The sequence below is a fragment of the Stomoxys calcitrans genome, chromosome 1 (assembly GCF_963082655.1).
Source record: "Stomoxys calcitrans chromosome 1, idStoCalc2.1, whole genome shotgun sequence".
Taxonomy (NCBI): Eukaryota; Metazoa; Arthropoda; class Insecta; order Diptera; family Muscidae; genus Stomoxys; species Stomoxys calcitrans.
In genome coordinates this window covers 221,171,433-221,191,349 of record NC_081552.1, presented here as the reverse complement: position 1 = coordinate 221,191,349, position 19,917 = coordinate 221,171,433, and the positions used below count along the sequence as shown (strand labels likewise).

Below are 19,917 nucleotides of genomic sequence, written 5' to 3'. Positions count from 1 at the left end.
AGCGATCATCAATGTTCGCGAAAAAGTGTCTATGGGGCCACCCCACCCCCATAACATTGCCCCTGATGAAAGGTATTTGAGATTAGAAAACGAATTTGATAACCAATTTTGGGGTCAATTGTTTGGGGGACGCCCCATTTCATAAACTCACCATAAACCAATGACAATATGGGGTTCAAATAAATGGTATTTGAGAGAAGAGCAAGATGCGGATATTTTTTTCAGGCCAAGTGTCTGGGGACCAACTCACCCCGAAAACACCCATAAATCGGACATACATATTTACTGGTCATGGCAATATGGGAGTGGTATTTGGGAAAGGTATTTAGGAGTAGATTACGAAATTCATACCCATTTGCGGGACCAATATATTTTTCTGAAAATCAAATTTCGACGCAATTTTTTTTGAAAATCTATAAAAATTTCGGCAAAATTTCAGGGAATATCAAATTGTGGCGAAATTTTCCGTGAAAATCATATTTTGACGAAATTTTCTATGAAAATCATTTTTTGACGCAATTTTTTATGTTAAGCATATTTGGACCAAATTTTCTATGAAAATCAAATTGCATCGAAATTTTCTATGAAAAGCAAATTTCGACGAAATTTTTGAAAATTACAATTTAACAAAATTTTCTATGAAAATCAGTTTGTATGTAAAACAAATTTCGACCACATTTTCTATGAAAATGAAATTTCAACAAAATTCTCTACAAAAAAATTTCGACAAATTGTGTGTACATAAAATTTCGACGAAATTTTCTATGAAAATAAAATTTCAACAAAATTTTCTACAAAATAATGTCGATGAATTGTCTGTACATAAAATTTCGACGAAATTTTCAAAAAAAATAAAAATTCTACAAAATTACCATAAAAATACAATTTCGACATTTTTTTATAAAAAGAAAATTTTTATGACACCAACATTTCTGCAAAACTTTCTACAAAAATCAAATTTTGGCGAAATTTTTTATTAAATTAAAATTTCGACGAAATTTTTGTGAAAATCAATTTTTTTTGTCACAAAATTATTTCATTTTGTTGTTGGATTCATCCAGCTAAGACCAATAGTCTTTATATATTTTTTGTTGTTTGTATTTCATACAATAGAAAAACGAAACCCTTTTGAGGGTTTTTGTTGTGGCGTTTTAAATGTAATGTAATGTAAAAATAGGGGTGGCCTGCAATGATCGTGATTTCGTCCTTTGCCAGATGTCTCATCAGATTGTTATGCCACCAAACGATTACATGCTTCCATCTACTCACTAATTAGTGAGCAGTGCAATGGTAGAAGCATGTCCTTCGAATGAAACGTAGAAATTTTCTATGAAAATGAAATTTTTGACCAATTGAAGTATAAAACTAAAATTTCATTTTTTTTTTTTTTTTTTTTTTTTTTTTTGAAAGTCGAATTTTGAGTAAGTAATTTTTTTTTAAATATTTTTTAGAAGTCAGATTTGAAGATTTCTTTCTAATTTCCTATAACAATCAGACATTGGTAATATTTCCTAAAGAAAAAATTGTATTCAATTCTCTCCTAATTTTGTGAAGTTTTTTGTAATTTTTTGTAGATCTTAACTCTTTTAGTTTTCTTTTCACGAAAGGTTTGCCCAACCTGTTTAATTTAGGCATCTGTTTTTATGTGATTTTTTCTGGCACTTTTCGTTCCGTTTCTCTTTGGTGTCCCTTTACAGCTAAATCTTCCTTGATTACTTTTGGTTTGTATTGCAATATTTCTCTTAGATTTCTTATTAGAATAGATCGAATGGAGTGAACCGGCATGATGGTTGATTGCAAAATATCAAAGTAAAAATATTTTCATAGATGTTCGTTGCATGAATTGCCGTAGAAAATTGCATTGGCAAAACCATGTGTACACTATGCTGGAAATTTGATTAAGCCATCAAATGTGACTAAAACTTTTCTGAATATGCACAGAGATATTCAAAGCAAACCTTTTAGCTTTAGAGCAAAGGGTTTTCTCGAAATTTTTTTAGTGAAGGCTTATCGTTGAACATAATTGCAGAAAAAAAAATGGGGTGTTAGAAAATTTTGTTAAATTCTAGCGTAGTCGTTTATTATTACGTAAAGCATTGGCATACTAAATTTCCCATTTTGTGAATTTAAAAAAAGACCACTTTACCGCTATTTGTTTTATTTTTATTAAATTTCATCGAATTTTGTCTTTACGAAAACCACGCTCGACAATCCTGTGTCTATTAGCTGTACTTTTTCCCAATGCATGTATTTTTATGTAATGACAAACTTAGTTCACTGCGACAATTACTATGATTCTATGCATCTGTTGGAAATTGTATTGATGCTTCGAACTCTAGACAACGGCAACGGCTCTCGCTGTTGCTCCGTTTGCCCAGGTTCGAATCCCGGCCGGGATCTGCCTAATTTTTTCTTTTCTTTTCAAATGGAAAAAAGTCTGTCGTTACACAAAAACACATGCATTGGGAAAAAGTACAGCTATAGACAGTCATTGGAATTGAATTTCAATGAAATTTTTTTTTTTAAATTTGAGTTTAATGAAAATTTTTTTTTAAATTTGATTTTAATACATTTTGTTTTTGAAATTTGATTTTCGTACATTTTAGATTTTTGCAGAAAATATTTTCAAAATTTAATTTTCGTAGAATATCTTGTCGAAAATTGATTTTTATGAAATATCTTTTGGAAATTTTATTTTCATAAAAAATATCCTAAATATTTGGTCGGCATCGAATTTTTATTTTTATGCAAAGTTTCGTCGAAATTGGATTTTAATTAAAATTTTTGTCAAAGTTTGTATTTCATAGAAAATCTATGCAAATTTAGATTTTTATAGAAAATCAAGGCAAATTTTAATTTTCATAGAAAATCTAGTCGAATATTGATTGAAATTGGGCCGAGTCCAAACCCGCGCCGTAGTGCGACACCTCTTTTGCAGAGAAGTTTTACATTTTACTCACAAATGTTGCCAGCATTAGGAGGGAAAACCACCGCTGAAAATTTTTTCCGAAAAATTTTCGCCAGGATTCGAACCCAGCTGTTCAGCGTCATAGGCGGACATGCTAACCTCTGCGCTACGGTGACTATAATTGCACCATATAAAACTCCGAAACATAGGTAGTTGCGAACGCAAATGAAATGGTACTTGGAGTGTTTGAAACAAATATGCTTTGTAAAATATGGCTAGGTCACGTTGCCAGAATGGATGAAGAAGTTTTACATGGCATAGTACCTCACAAATGTTGCCAGCATTAGGGAGGGAAAACCACTGCTAAAAATAATTTTCTGATGGTATCGCCAGGATTTGAACCCAGGCGTTCAGCGTCATCGGCGGACATGCCAACCTCTGCGCTACGGTGGGCTAAATTTGATTTTCATTAAAACTTTTGTTGTCGTTTGATTTTCATGAAAAATATCCTAAAAATTTAATTTCATAGAAAATCTAGTCGAAATTTGATTTTCTACGAAATTTCATCGAATTTTCGTCAAAATTTGATTTTCATACGAAATCGAAGTTTGATTTTCATAGAAAATATTCTAAAAATTTGATTTTTATAGAAAGTCTAGTCGAAATTTGATATTCATCGAAAATCTCCTCGAATTTAGATTTTGCATTAAAACTATTGTTTTAGTTTGATTTGCATAGAAAATCTAGTCGAATTTTGATTTTCTAGAAAATTTTATCAAATTCTTATTTTTTTTAGGAAAATTTCGTGGAAATTTGATTTTAATCAAAAATCTCGTCGAAATTAGATTTTAATAGAAAATCTGGTCGAAATTTGATTTTCATCAAAAATCTAGTCGAATTTTGACTTTCTAGAAAATTTTATCACATTTTTATTTTTAGAAAAATTTTCTTGGAAATGTGATTTTCATCGAAAATCTCGTCGATGTTAGATTTTCATTAAAACTATTGTTTTAGTTTGATTTTCATAGAAAATCTAGTCGAAATTTGATTTTCATAGAAAATCTGATCGAAATTCGATTTTCATGGAATTTTGATTTTCATGGAAAAACTAGTCGAATTTTGATTTTCATAGAAAATCTAGTCGAATTTTGATTTTCATGGAAAATCTGGTCGAATTTTGATTTTCGTAAAAATATAGTGGATTTTTGATTTTCTAGAAAATTTCTTCGAATTTTTATTTTTATGGAAAATTTAGGCGAAATTGGATTTTCATAGAAAATCTTGTCGAAATTGGATTTTCATTAAAACTTTTGTTGAAGTTTGATTTTCATAAAAAATATTCTAAAAATGTTTGTTTCATAGCAAATCTAGTCGAAATTTGATTTTCATAGAAAATCTCGTCGTAATTAGATTTTCATAGAAAATCTCGTCGTAATTAGATTTTCATAGAAAATCTCGTCGATATTAAATTTTCTAGAAAACTTCATTGAATATTTTATTCATCGAATTTTTATTCTTGTGGAAAATTTTTATTCTTGTGGAAAATTTTGTCGAAATTTGATTTTCATCGAAAATCTCGTCGAAATTAGATTTTCATTAAAACTATTTTTTTATTATCTAGTCGAAATTTGATTTTCATAGAAAATCTCGTCGAAATTTGATTTTCATAGAAAATCTAGTCGAATTTTGGTTTTCATGGAAAATCTAGTCGAATTTTGGTTTTCATGGAAAATCTAGTCCAATTTTGATTTTCATAGAAACTATATTCGAATTTTGATTTTCATAGAAAATCTAGTCGAATTTTAATTTTCTAGAAAATTTAATCAAAATTTTAATTTTAGGAAAATTTCGTGGAAATTTGATATTCATTAAAAATCTCGTCGAAATTAGATTTTCATTAAAACTATTGTTTTAGTTTGATATTCATTGAAAATCTAGTCGAAATTTGATTTTCATAGAAAATTTCGTCGAAATTTGATTTTCATAGAAAATTTCGTCGAAATTTGATTTTCATAGAAAATCTAGTCGAAATTTGATTTTCATAGAAAATCTCGTCAAAATTTGATTTTTATAGAAAATTTCGTCGAAATTTAATTTTCATAGAAAATTTCGTCAAAATTTGATTTTCAAAGAAAATTTCGTCGAAATTTGATTTTCATAGAAATCTCGTCGAAATTTGATTTTCATAGAAAATTTCGTTGAAATTTGATTTTCATAGTAAATCTCGTCGAAATTTGATTTTCATAGAAAATTTCGTCGAAATTTGATTTTCGTAGAAAATCTTGTCGAAATTGGATTTTCATTAAAATTTTCGTCGAAGTTTGATTTTCATAGAAAATATCGTAACAATTTATGGTTTTCCTAGAAAATCTCGTCGAAATTTGATTCTCTAGATCCTATAAATCAGATTTTCGTGGAAAATATAGTCAAAATTTGATTTTCATAGAAAATCTCGTCGAAATTTGATTTTCATAGAAAATCTCGTCGAAATTTGATTTTCATAGAAAATCTCATCAAAATAGGGTTTTTTTTAGTCCAAATTTGATTTTCATTTAAATTAACGTTGAAATTTGATTTTCATAGAAAAACTTGTCGAAATTAGATTTTCATAGAAAATCCTGTCGAAATTTGATTTTCTTAGAACATTCGAGAAAAAAAAAGTGGACACAGTTTGATGACCACATTCCAAGACTCGGCAACTTTGTGTTCAAACTTAAATCCTGTATTCTTCGAAAGGATTCATTTTTGAATTGTTTTGAGCTGAGAGTTCTGATATCTGATATCCTTGAAAAATCCTTGGTTCTTGGTAAAATCCTTTTGTGTTTTCTTTCAAATCTTTTCTTCTCTCTCTCTCTCTCTCTCTCTCTTTTTTACCTTATCTTTTGTTACAATGCCACTCTGTAGTCCTTGTTTCTGTAGCTGCTGCGTCTGCTGTTGCTGTTGATAGAATTCCTCGCGGCCATTGTTATTCAAACTATCGATGATGGCTGATGTATTGACATGAGCATCATAGGCTATGTCCTGATTATTATTATTGGCCAAGGAGGATCCATAGCTGTTGGCCGATGGCAATGAAGTGGATGCAGACAAAGAGGCCATATTGTTAACCGGATTAATGCTGGCATAAGATGTGGAGGAGGGAGCCGCCACTGGAGTACTCGATGAGGCATACTTATCCATGGCGGGTGAGGCGGATTTTACAGGTGTCGATTGATAGGCAGCCTGTGGCATGACTGGTGACTGGGCCAAGGGTTTTTGAGAGATTTTCGTATAGCCAGCTGCCGAGGATGAGGAGGAGGGTTGTGTTACAGCCGACGAGGGAGCATGAGAAGTTTTGTGTTTGTTGGCGGTGGTGGTTTTTGTGTGCGAGTTGGCAGCTGAGGTGGAAGGCCTACGTTTGCTGCCCTGACCTTTGGTCGAAGTGTGGCTAGGCCTTTTGGTGGCTCGAGTTTTGGATATCTTGCTGCTGGTGGTCAAAGTTCTTTGACTACCAATGGTGGTGCTGAGTGTGGCCATGGTTTCTGTATCATCAACTGCTGCGGTAATGCCCACATTATTGGAACGAGCTGCTACAAACTCTTCTTGGGGATCCGTGGTATCTGTGGAGGGTTCCAAGGTGGTTATATCATATTCGTCTGTTTCTAGAGGCAAACTGGTAGCCGTCTCGGCTTTTGCTTCTTCATCCACCTCGGTTTCCAAATTCATTTCTGTGGTGGTGGGAAAGTCTTGCAATTGGGCCGAAGTTTGTGAGGTGGTCACTGCTGCCTGGGCCGCTGCCAATTTATCCATGGAATTTTGCAATTGCAATAAAGTGGTCTCATCCAATACCAGAGTGGGTTCGGTGTTATATTCCTCCTCCTCCTCCTGCTCTTGCTGCTGATCCAGGGGGCTAAAGGCATCCGTGATATCGGTGGGTATTTGTGTAGAATTTTCCTCCTCATTGCTGGTAGTTAAGGTTTTGTCAGTAGTTTGACTTCTGCTGGCATTGGCCTGCAGCTTCTCATTGATATCGAGGGTTTCCTTAAGCCTTGCCACTCTTTCCACAATCCTTTCGAGCATATCCTTTTGCGACTCGGGCAAATTCTTGGTATCCAAGGTCAAGAGTTTGTTGTATTTTTCAATATTTTGTTTGACTGTCTCAATATCCGCTTGAGTTTTTGAATCGCCAGCCACCAATGAGGAAGAGGAACGTTCCTCGTTTGGCTGATAGTAGGTGCGGGCCCTGCGATTACCATAGCCCACCAATTCAATGACTCCGGGATAATTATCCCCATAGGCGATAGATGAGGTTACCATTACAAAGAGTAGAAATGATCGCAGGAGGTGTTCATAACCCATTTTGAATCACAGAATTTTTTTTTGTTTATTTCTTGAAAGTGCACAAATTTTTGCAAGGTTTTCAATTTTTCGGAATTTTTTCCAAAACTTTTTTTGGTTTTGTTTTAGAATTATTTTTTTTTTACATAAAATTTTTGTTCAAATTTTTTTGTTTAAAATATTTTTTTTTAAGATTTCAATTTTTTTGATTTTTTCTTTTTTGCTTTCTTAGACTTGTTTCAATTTGTAATTCTGTTCTTTAGGTTATGAATGTCAGCTAACTGTTTTTTCGTTCGTTTTCGACTTTGTTGTTCTTGGCGTTGCTGGTTGGTTGCCTGGTTGGGGTATTGTGGTCGTTTTAAGTTGTTTAACTGAAGCACTAGTTAATAAACCAATTTTCTTGTTTTAGCCTTCTCACTAGTCACAACACTCTGTGGCTCTTCTTAGTGGCCTTCGTTTAGAGACAACTTTGCGTTTTAAACGAGATTCTACAACTGCGACTCGACTAGCCGCTGATAGTGATGGTGGAGCGCCCGAAGAAAGTTCAAGTTTGCTGTTAAGCCAATTTCACGAACCGTTAACGCGCTTGAGAGTTTTCCAAAATCAAGGCAAAATCAGAACGAAACGAGACGAGATAATACAAAGAAACAAAAAAAAAACGAAACACAGAGTTGATCTGCTGCTGCTGCTGCACTCACTCACTTAAGTGAAAGAACGGCCTTATTAACTTGACGACTTAAAAACGGGGGGATCGATGAGAAGCAGTGCTAAGCTGAGCTAGAGTTAGACGAGACGTTTTGTAAGCGAAGTGTACAACGTTAGACTTGTAAATGGTAGCACCGCCGTGGTACAAATGTTTTGGGTTTTAATTTTGCAGCGTCTTTTAAAAATTTTTCCTCCAACCTCAAAATCTCAACATACAGGCATAACACCCAACTCAATACCGCCACCAGTCAAACAAGCAGCCACCATCACCACACTACCACCTCGCCGCACCAAGCCTAGTTAGATTCGATGCCACCATATTTCCTTACAACTTTTTCCCAAGTTCATGGCTTTAGCTGAGCTCCACACAACGTTAGCGGCTTTAAGCCAAGCTCGTTTGTTGTACCAACCACTTACAATCAGCATGACCATGAGGCGGCACTAAGCTGGCAACTGTTCGCTTCCAACATGTTGGCTTGCCTTACTTTCTTCTGGTTGTAACTCAGATGGCTTCAGAGAAACTTTCTTTTTCTCTTTTCATGCCTGATTCTCTTTGAATTTGTTTTTCTTCCACTCTTCTCTTTTTGTTTGGAGCACTTGTGTTTTGCGATCATCTGTGTGTGGGGGCCCTATAAGTTTTTGCAACATTGGCATTGGCTTTACTGCAATGAGTGTTTTTGCACAGTAGTTGTGTTGTGTATAGATTTTTTTCAAAATTCTTTATTTTATAGAAAACAAACCGGGCCTGCTCCGCAGCGCCCTCTTTAAAGCTCTTATACCTTTTATTTAAGCCCTTTATTGCAACGGTCGATTTAAAAGTCCTGTTTTGGTAGAGTTTTGCGATGGGGACATTTCGCCCGAATTCGTATGATTGATGCGCAGAGCTCTATTCTACTCATTTATACTTTTCTTTGGACTCCTACATTGTAGTGGGTAAATATGTCCTGTTGGGGTTGTATTTTGTGAGTGAAGGTGTCCACCCAGACACCCAGGCCCTTAAAGTTAATATAAGCTTCGTCCCATACTCTCAAATATTTGTTATATGAGCCCCATGTTACCATAGTCGGTATATAAGTCCTGTTTATTGGAGCCCCATATTGTCGTTATTGGTCTATATATCCATTTATATATATATCCAATATGTAAGGGTTGGAGAGCGTTTTGGGGCTGTGGCTTTTTACTCCCAAAAACCTTTCATTTAAGCCCCATATTGATTTATTGGAGAAATAAGTTCAGTTGGGTTGCTTAAGGGTTTATCCACAAACACTTGGCCACAAAACTCTATTCCTTTTCTACTCTCAAATACCTTTCATTTGAGTCCCATATTGTCATGATAGGTCAAATAACTTATGTGAGGTGATTTAAGGAGGTTAGGCGCCACCTTGATGCCATACAACAAATTTTAATGTAATTTTCCTAATCTACTCTCAAATTGCTGTCATTTGAGTCCCATATAGGCATGTTCGGCTGATATGCCCTTGGGGGTTTTGGAGGAGGGGAAAAAACCACCCATTGCATGGACTTCATCTTTTTTGTCATATGCGCAGTCTACTGCCGAATGCCTTTGATTGGAGTCCTATACATGAACGTCCAATATGTCTGTTTGGGGGAGTTTTGGGGTTGAGGCGGCCCTCTGGATACTTGGACTCAAATTTTAAGACCATTTTCGTATTTTACTCTCTAATAAAGGGTGATTTTTTTGAGGTTAAGATTTTCATGCGTTAGTGTTTGACAGATCACGTGGGATTTCAGACATGGTGTCAAAGAGAAAGATGCTCAGTATGCTTTGACATTTCATCATGAATAGACTTACTAACGAGCAACGCTTGCAAATCATTGAATTTTATTACCAAAATCAGTGTTCGGTTCGAAATGTGTTCAAATTTTGACAAATTTTGTTCAGCGATGAGGCTCATTTCTGGTTGAATGGCTACGTAAATAAGCAAAATTGCCGCATTTGGAGTGAAGAGCAACCAGAAGCCGTTCAAGAACTGCCCATGCATCCCGAAAAATGCACTGTTTGGTGTGGTTTGTACGCTGGTGGGATCATTGGACCGTATTTTTTCAAAGATGCTGTTGGACGCAACGTTACGGTGAATGAACACATTTCGAACCGAACACTGATTTTGGTAATAAAATTCAATGATTTGCAAGCGTTGCTCGTTAGTAAGTCTATTCATGATGAAATGTCAAAGCATACTGAGCATCTTTCTCTTTGACACCATGTCTGAAATCCCACGTGATCTGTCAAATACTAATGCATGAAAATCCTAACCTCAAAAAAATCACCCTTTACCTTTTTTTTTTGGGGGAGGGGGGTAATGTAACCCCCTACACTTGGATCTGATTTTGTATGCCAGATTGGTAATTTACTCCCGCATAGCTTTCATTTCAGTCCCATAATGATATGGATGTTGAATTTGTCTGCTTTTAAAAATTTTGGGTCCCAGTACTTGGACCCAATTTTTAATACCACATTCGGGTTCTACTCTTCAATACCCTTCATTTGATATCCATATTGTTCTGATCGGTCCACTTTTAATTTTGGGTGGAGTTTTTTGGGTAACGTGGGAGGGTTCCGATATCAACAAATTATAAAACATATTCATTCTTCCTGACTATATTCATAATCTACTCCTGACTACTTTTCATTTGAGTCCCATTTTAGGGTGTTTTGGGGTTAGGGAGGCCCCCCAGTGACTTGGACCTAATTTTTATTATGAAATTCGTAGTCTACTCCTATATACCTTTCATTTGAGTCCCATATTGTCCTGATCGGTATACTTTTATTTTTGGATAATACTTTGGGGGTAAGGGGGAGGGTCCGCCTCCCTCCGATATCAAAAAATTATATGGCCTATGTTTCCTGTGAAAATTTCAAGGTAATCGGTTCAAACGTTTTTGATCTATACGGAATAAACACAAATTAATTTTTATGTATAAGAATGTCAGGTTTCAGACCTACTACTTAGGTTAAAGATCTAAGGTAAAGTCACTGTGCAAAATTTTAGCCAATTGGATAACGATTACGCCTTCTAGAGGGTCAAGAAGTCTAGTCGGGATATCGGTTTATATGGCAGCTAAATCAGGTTATGAACCGGAGCGTTGGAGCATTCTTGGGACAGTCAATATCCGAGATTGGTTTATATGGCAGCTATATCAAAACATGGACCGATATGGCCCATTTACAATCCCAACCGACCTTTACTATTATAAAGTATTTCTGCTAAATTTCGAAGCTTCTGCATTTCTGATCATATTTCTAACAGTCGAATTCATCAATGTATGTCGAAATCTGTTGTGTTTTTGACAAGTTGAATATTATGACAAATCTGAAGGATTTTATTTTGTACTAGCCAACCCAAGCACGGTCTGATGTGCCGTCTAGAATACACGACGGAATAAAAATTTACTTTTATTTATAATCCAAACTTCTAGGTCTCATATGTGTATTTTGACTTCAACTTTGATGGCATGCGCAATTTTCGGTTGAACGCAGTGCATATTTCAAAAAGTTGAAATTGTGCAACCACACAGGTACTTAGCCCTAATGTTTTTTTTTTTCATTTATTATTTGTAGGATTCGTCTCCTCCTCCTATGACCTTCCATTCATTCCCATACGCTTTAGAAAAAACCAACAACAATTTGCAATGCTTCTTTTTTTTAGTTGATCACGCAGTCCACCAATCATATATTTCTTAGTTATGCCTACATGCCAAATTTCAGACCTCTAGCTCCATCTATGAAGAAAGTTCCAATTTTGTGAGAATGGTGAAAACATCATTTAGTCACCCATCATATATTTCTTAGCTGTACCTACATGCAAAATTTCAGATCTCTAGGTCCACATCATTTAGTGAAACATAATTTAGTCACCCATCATATATTTCTTAGCTGTACCTACATAAAAAAATTTCAGATTTCTAGGTCCACTTGAACAGAAAGTACCAAATGGTACCAAAATGTACGAATTTTTCATAGAATAGCTGTATCTACATGCAAAATTTCAGTCCTCACGATCCATCTGAACAGAATTCGAACGAATTTTGAATAAATAATTAAGACGCCCATCATGTACTTCTAAATTTGACCTACATGCCAAAATTCGGACGTCTTTCGCCATTAATAAATAAAGTACCAAATAATACTTATTTTGGTACCAAAATATTGGAATTGTGAAAAAATCATATTGGGTTGCCCAAAAAGTAATTGCGGATTTTTTAAAAGAAAGTAAATGCATTTTTAATAAAACTTAGAATGAACTTTAATCAAATATACTTTTTTACACTTTTTTTCTAAAGCAAGCTAATAGTAACAGCTGATAACTGACAGAAGAAAGAATGCAATTACAGAGTCACAAGCTGTAAAAAATTTGTCAACGCCGACTATATAAAAAATCCGCAATTACTTTTTGGGCAACCCATTATTTATGAAAGTTTTACCTACATGCCCATTTTGAGACCTCTAGCTCTATCTGCACAAAAAGTAAGAAAAGGTACCAATTTTGGTACCAATTTTGGTACCAAAATGTACGAATTTTCAATAAATCAAAGTAATTCATGATATATTTCCTAGTTGTACCTACATGCCAAATTTCAGACCTCTGGCTCCATCCGTAAAGAAAGTACCAAATGGTACCAATTGTTGTACTAAACGTACGTTTTCTCCCGTTACCAGTTCTATTTTTCCATTTATACTCTTCACCCTCATCCTATTGTACCAGATGCCTTTTAAGTCAAATTTTAAAATTCTATCTCAATCCATCCGCCCTGTACAAAGTTCATCCATTTTAGTACCTAAATGTCACCCAATTCAGGTTGCCAAAGTGTATCTAAGTTCCAAAATTCAGAACTCTAGTTTAATTTTTTCACCAATTAAGATTGCCAAAGCTTAACTAAGTTCCCAAATTCAGACCTCTAATTTAACTTATTAAGAAAGTACCAAATAGTACCGATTGAGGTACTGAACGTACCATTTCTCCCACTTCCAGGACGATTTTCCATTTTTTTTTTATCAAATCTTATTTTTTCGTGACGCTCTTTAATTTGAGCCAACGAACATAATTCTAGCCCTCTTCGTTCGTGCTTTGTATAAATATGTACTATTTCGTACTTTTTGGTACAAATTTTTTTGAAGGTCAAATGTTCAGAATGGGATCCAAGTAACAGTGACCCGGCTAAAGAACAACAAGGCAGCAGGAGCCGACGGGTTACTCTCTGAACTATTTAAGACCGGAGGCTGTCGCCTCTGATAAGACGTATGCATCAGCTTATCTGCGCAATCTGGCTAGAGAAATCATACCCGATGATTGGAACCTCAGCATACTATGTCCCGAACACAAGAAAGGAGACAAGACGGAATGTGCCAACTACAGAGGAATAAGTCTCCTCCTCATCCCATACAAGATACACTCGAGCGTACTGTGTGAAAGATTAAAACCTAAAGTCAATGAGATAATTGGGCCCTATCAATGCGACTTTAGACCTGGTAAATCCACCCTGGACCAGATATTCACACTGCGCCAAAACCTGGAAAAGACCCGAAAAGGACAAATCAACACCTACCATCTCTTTGTTGACCACAAAGCCGCTTTCGATACCCCATTACGTTCAAAGGTATTTCAAGCCATGTCTGAAATTGGTATCCCTTCAAAATAAATAAGACTCTGCTGGATGACACTTGCTGATACGCGTTTCTCAGTAAGAATAGGAAAAAATCTCTCCGAACCATTTAATACTGAATGAGGTTTCAAACAAGGAGACAGCCTATCGTGTGATCTCTTTCATATCCTGCTGGAGAATATTATGCAAGATGCAGATGTGAATAGACATGGCACACTAATCACAAGAGAACACATGCTACTCGCCTATGCCTACGATATCGACATCAGTCGGGTCGCCTTTGAAAGAATAGAAAGGGAGTCAGTGAAAATGGGTCTGGCAGTAAATGGAGATAAGACGAAATGGATACTTTCAACTCCCAAAACGCCTTGTACAACCGAGCAGATAAAGAAAATGGAGTAAGTTGGGAACCACAACTTTGAGATAGTCAGTAACTTTATCCACCTCGGCACCGGCACCACACAGATGCTACTTTGGACTAAGTAGCCAGTTTAGAAACAAGGCCACCTTTCGATAGACGAAGATTATACTATACAGGACACTGATACTACCCGTGTTGTTACATGGTTCCGAGGCATGGGTACTTGTGAAAGCAGATGAGGCAGTATTTAAGAAAAGGATTCTGAACCAGTTTGCGATAATGGAGAATTTAGACGACGTATGAACCACGAGCTGTATGAGCTGTGTGACGATGATAGCATAGTTACACACATCAAAATACAACGGCTGCGTTGGCTAGGTCATCTTCACAGAATGGATGAAGAAACTCCAGCAAAGAAGTCTTTTGAAAACAAACACGGTGGTACACGCAAACCGGGAAGACCAAAAGCCCGATGGAAAGATCAAGTGATGGAAGACACCTCGAAACTTGTTGTCAGAGATTTTAGAATGAGCGCAGAAGATCGAGGCGCTTGGAACGCTATACTACTGTTCTGTCATAGCCAACTAAAGTAAGTAAAAGCAAATGTTCATGCAATATTGAATGTATGCCGGTCCCACTTATGCTTAAGGTTGTCTCAGTCTCTCGATAGCATACATGGCAATCATGCAATGTCAGTTGGCGCGCAGCATCAATGGTTTTTGGAACAACAACTGATTTTGGACGAACTTCACGAAATTCGTCTTGGAGAAAACTACGACCTCGGTTGAATTCACCATGCCATCGATAAACACTTGTCTTTGATGGAGCTTCATCACCAAAAATTGAATTAAGTTCATCGATGCACTGTTGTTGAGTTAATCCACATCGAAAGTTGTAAAAAATAATCGCACGAAAATGCTCACGATTTCATTCTATTTTGTGGGCCAGATGAATCAATACAAATACCGCTTGTATGTCAAAACGTTCTGAGTATGTGTAAACTGAAAAATGTCAAGCTTTACGATAGAACTGTCAGTTGACAGATTGCAACATAAGGGTTGTTCAATCCCGAAATATATAAGAGGCAACCCTCGTAATATTGCAATCTTAAGATAAACTTCCAAGAAGAAATGAAACGACTTTATGTTCGGGTAATTCTTCTACAAGATCCTCAAGTCTGGCAAAGATTTCTAAGAACTGTGCGATGTGGTTCTCCATCGGCTGACTTTCATTCAATCGTTTCGTTGATAGTTGCCGGAGGAGACTTACCCGGGTAGTTAGATTCGATTTCTCATGCCTTGTTTTCAAAGCATACCAATATTCTTTTGCTTTAGTAAACTGCCTTATGTGAATTTTCTGGGAATTCTCAATTGATAAACCAATGACAGCACGAGCTTTGCAATCCTTTACTTTCCAAGCTGCATCAGGGTTCGCTGATGCATCATCCCTAACATGATTCCACAACTATCTTTCCAATTGAACCATATCTACATAAAATTTCCAGGAATAGTAATTTGAAGAATTTAGCTTAGGGAAAGATAATTTCGAATCCATTGTCTGTTAATCTAGAAATCCTTTTCGTCACATATTTAATTTGAAACTATCCTTTTTTATGGAGGGCCCATAACTTATTATTGGTTTCTAAGAAGTAAAGAAAATATCACAAAAAATTAAGTCGAAGCGGCACGTGTTTCAATTCAAGAGTTTTATACAGACAGAAAAAAAATTATTGAAGAAAAAATTATGATGCTGCAAAAGCTTACTACGTTAAAAACTAAAAGTATAAGTTTATATAAAAGCAGAATGTAGTTGTACAAGTAGTATGCACATTTAACAAGAATGGCACATATATACCTTCCTCATATTTCAATATCATAGTTCTTAATTTAAAATTCCAATGTTGTCTACTTCGATTCATTCCTCTATCATGGCCATACTCATTCACACGTCAAACCATTATTCGGGCCGTCTAATCAAATTAATGAGCTAGGCAAGAAATCTGCAGACTTTTATCTAAAAAAGAGTTATTTTCGTTTTAAAATACAGCAACATTGTGCTAAAGGTACCTGTTGTACCTGTTCTTGCTGCTCCATATCACTTGTACTGTATTGTTGCTGTTAATGTTTTTCTCTCTATTCATTGCATTTATAATAAAATTCCTGTAAGAAAAAATTGTTTGGTATGCTGCATGCATAGTATTCTACCGGTATTAACATGGTATAGGTTGCAACACTAAGTACTAATCCATTAGTTTGCGCTACTTATGCCAAACCAATATTGTAGTCATCGGCTTAAGCCTGGGTTTGTTTTTAGCATCTGCAGAGTATCGGTCCCTAGAAGTATGAGATTCATAGGTGTTCGTGTGGTTGCTGTTTTTTTGTGTGTTAAGCTGCATGAGGAGTATTTAAGAAGTAATCTTCATGTTCTATTATTTAATGATGCTGTTACTGTATGTTAACCTTCTGACTGGGTCTATGTTTGTTTACATGGAAAACAGATGACACTATGTGGACTTGAGTTTTCTTGCATAATTCTTTTATTTCATAGTTTTTTTTATGTTCTTTATTTAATCTGAATATCTCTTTTGGGGCTTCAGCTTGATATTGCTCAGCTTCAAACCATTAAGTTCTATGCTTTCTTTCAACTAATGACAGAGCGAATAACTTGTCATTAAAGCTTTTTTCATGGATTGCGATTTATTGGATCGCAAATGGACTAAGGTACTTCACATACCCATAAATAGTGAGTAGATTTTGAAACATAGCTCCCTAGTTTTAATGCTCCCTAAAGCACAACAAAAACATATTCACCAATGCTAAAACAACCGTTGTAAAGCTTAACATTAGAAAGCCCAGATCACGGTTAGCCCTTGAGCAAAGTTATGCGTCGAAGTCGCCTGAGTTTTTTTTTTTGGTTCGATGGCAACCATCTTGAATATCGGTGACCGAATAACTTCTCTGGGTCAGTTCAGGATAGGGTTCAGAAGTTCTGACTTGCACATCCCAAACATCTGCTTCCCTCGTTTTGTGGCAATACGAAGATAGAAGTGTGAGGAGGTATGGTAGTTGCATTAAGGGTGCATAGGTTCATACAGATTTCTCCGAGGAATATATCGATCAGAACGAAACGTCGAAGTGTCGGAGAGAAATCGGAACGAATTCGTTCCGTTTTCGAAATGAAATCTGAAACAAAACCTTGGAAAATTCGGAAAGGTTAATTTCTTCCCGAAACTTCGTAAAGAATTCTGAAGTAATTTCGTATTGAAATCGGACGTACTTTCCGATAGTTCGTAAAGAATTTTGAACGATTTCGAAATGAAATCGGATGTTCCTTCCGTAACTTTGTAAAGAATTTTGAACGATTTCGGAAGTAATTTCAAATTGAAATCGGATGTTGCTGACGAAACTTCGTAAAAAATTCTAAACGATTTCAGAAGCAATTTCGTATAGAAATCGGAGGTACCTTCTAAAACTTCGTAAAGAATTCTGAACAATTTCGGAAGTATTTTCGTATTGAAATCGGACGTACCTTCCGAATCTTCGTAAAGAATTCTGAACGATTTCGGAAGTACCCAAAAAGTAATTGCGGATTTTTCATATAGTCGGCATTGACAGAATTTTTCACAGTTTATGACTCTGTAATCGCATTCTTTCTTCTGTCAGTTATCAGCTGCTACTTTTAGCTTGCTTTAGAAAAAAGTGTATTTGATTAAAGTTCATTCTAAGTTTTATTAAAAATGCATTTACTTTCTTTTAAAAAATCCGCAATTACTTTTTTACCAATATTACGTAAACATTTTCAAATCTTTCAGAAATAAGCTCAAAATTGACTCCAAAGATCCAACAGCTGCGGTGACGATATCGGACCGTAGCATGTTATCGGCCCTTCCTATAGGTCTTGGTGCCTTGGCACCTGCAGTCGAGAGTAATGGTTCAAGCTCCGGCGTTACTGTAGAAGAAGACCGACTATTTGGCGCCCCATCTGGCAACTATTTTCAAAGCGTGCCTACGACTTGCATACATATATATATAATCCAAAAGTTTTTTTGGAGGCATGCCACAGGAGTCATTTTATTTATAATTCTTTTATACTTCTTATAGGGGGTAAGGATCCGAACCGGCTAGGTGTATGTCCACAGCAGCATGGGGTGGATTAATGTCCGCAGCCTTTTTATACCCACCACCGAAGGATGTGGGTATATTATTTTTATTATTCCGTTTGCAACTCATCGAAATATTCATTTCGGACCCTATATAAAGAATATATATAATTGCTCGTCGCAAAAATCTAAGACGATCTAGTCCTGTCCGCCCGTCTGTCTGTTGAAATCACGCTACAGTCTTTAAAAATAGAGATATTGAGTTGAAACTTTGCACGGATTCTTTTTTTGTTGTTTTAGACCAGTCGACATCCTTGTTCTATTTGGTCCAGATTTGGATATACCTGCCATATAGACCGATATCTCCATTTAAGGTTTCGGGCCCATAAAAAGCGCATTTATTGACCGATTTTACCAAAATTTGGGACAATTGGTTGTGTTAAGTTCTTCGACATTTTTGCGCAATTTGGTCCAACTCGGTCCAGATTTGGATATAGCTGTCATGTAGACCGATATGTCGATTTAGGCTCTTAGGCCCATAAAATGCACATTTATTATCCGATTTTGCTGAAATTTGGGACAGTGAGTTGTGTTAAATAACTCACTGTCCCATTTTAATTTGGCCTAGATCGTCTTAGACCCCATAAAGTATATATATTCTCGATCGTCTCATCGTTCTGAATCCATCTAGCCATGTCCGCCCACCCGTCTGTCGAAATCACGATAGATGTCGAAGGCGTAAAGCTAGCCGCATGAAATTTTGCACAAATACTTAATCTCGATGTAAGTCGTTGGGGATAGCAAATGGGCCATATCGGTTCAGATTTAGATATAGCTCCCATATAAACCGATCTCCCGATTTGACTTCTTGAACCCCTGGAAGCCGCAATTTTTATCCGATTTGGCTGAAATTTTGCACGTTGTGTTATGACTTCCAACAACTGTGCCAAGAACGGTCTAAATGGGTCATTAACACCTGGAAGCCGCAATTTTTGTCCGTTGTAGATGAAATTTTGCACGTGGTATTCTTTTATTACTTTTAACAACTGAATGAAGTAAGTTAATAAATTGGTCTATAACTTGATATAGCTCCCATATAAACCGATCTCCTGATTTCACTTCTTGAGCCCCTGGAAGCTGCAATTTTTGTCATATTTCGCTGAAATTTTGCACGTAGTGTTCTGTTATGACATCCAACAACTGTGCCAAGTACGGTCCGAATTGGTATATAACCCGATATAGCTACCATATAAAACGATCTCCCGATTTGACTTCTTGAGCCCCTGGAACCAGCAATTTTGTCCCATTTGGCTGAAATTTTGCATGTAGTGTTCTGTTACGACTTCCAACAACTATGTCAATTACGGCCAAAATCAGTCTATAACCTGATATAGCTCCCATTTAAACCGGTCTCTTTGCAGGTTTGACAGAAGTTTGGTATGTTGAATAAAATTATGCCCCACAACTTAATTTATTTCGTATAATTGTTTAGCAGAATCCATGGTGATGGGTTCCCAAGATTCGGCCAGGCCGAACTATGACAACAAAATCAACAACATCAAAGACTTCGTGCAGAATTCATCCCAAACTGTCGGTAGAAAAATTAAAAAAAAAACATTCGACTAGACGTTCAGACATCGTTCAGAATTCTTTCAGAACTGTCGGAACAAAAATTCCTTCAGATTAACAGAAAAAAATCTTTCCGAATTGTCGGAAGAAAAATTCAAAAAGAACCCCATACGAAAAGACGGTCAGAAATCGTTTTGAGTTCTTTCAGAACTGTTGGCAAAAAATTCCTTCAGACAAAGAGTGCAGAAATCGTTCAGAATTCCTTCCGAACAATTGGAAGAAAAATTAAAAAAAAACCCTCACACGAAAAGATCAGAAATCGTTCAGAATTCTTTC

The 19,917-nt window shown here is 35.9% G+C and overlaps 2 protein-coding genes across 2 annotated transcripts in view; one reads left to right on the top strand and one right to left on the bottom strand.

Moving 5' to 3' along the window:
* The window catches only part of LOC106084686 (uncharacterized), a 196,962-nt gene extending 188,862 nt beyond the window's left edge, over window positions 1-8,100 (bottom strand). Inside the window, exon 1 of the mRNA XM_013248563.2 lies at window positions 5,783-8,100. Within this exon, the coding sequence (XP_013104017.2) occupies window positions 5,783-7,246 (1,464 nt within the window). The 5' untranslated portion in view covers window positions 7,247-8,100. The remainder of the gene's footprint in view (window positions 1-5,782) is intronic.
* LOC106084671 (elongation factor-like GTPase 1) overlaps window positions 1-19,917 on the top strand; it is a 605,724-nt gene that overhangs the window by 196,293 nt on the left and 389,514 nt on the right. The window lies entirely within an intron of this gene.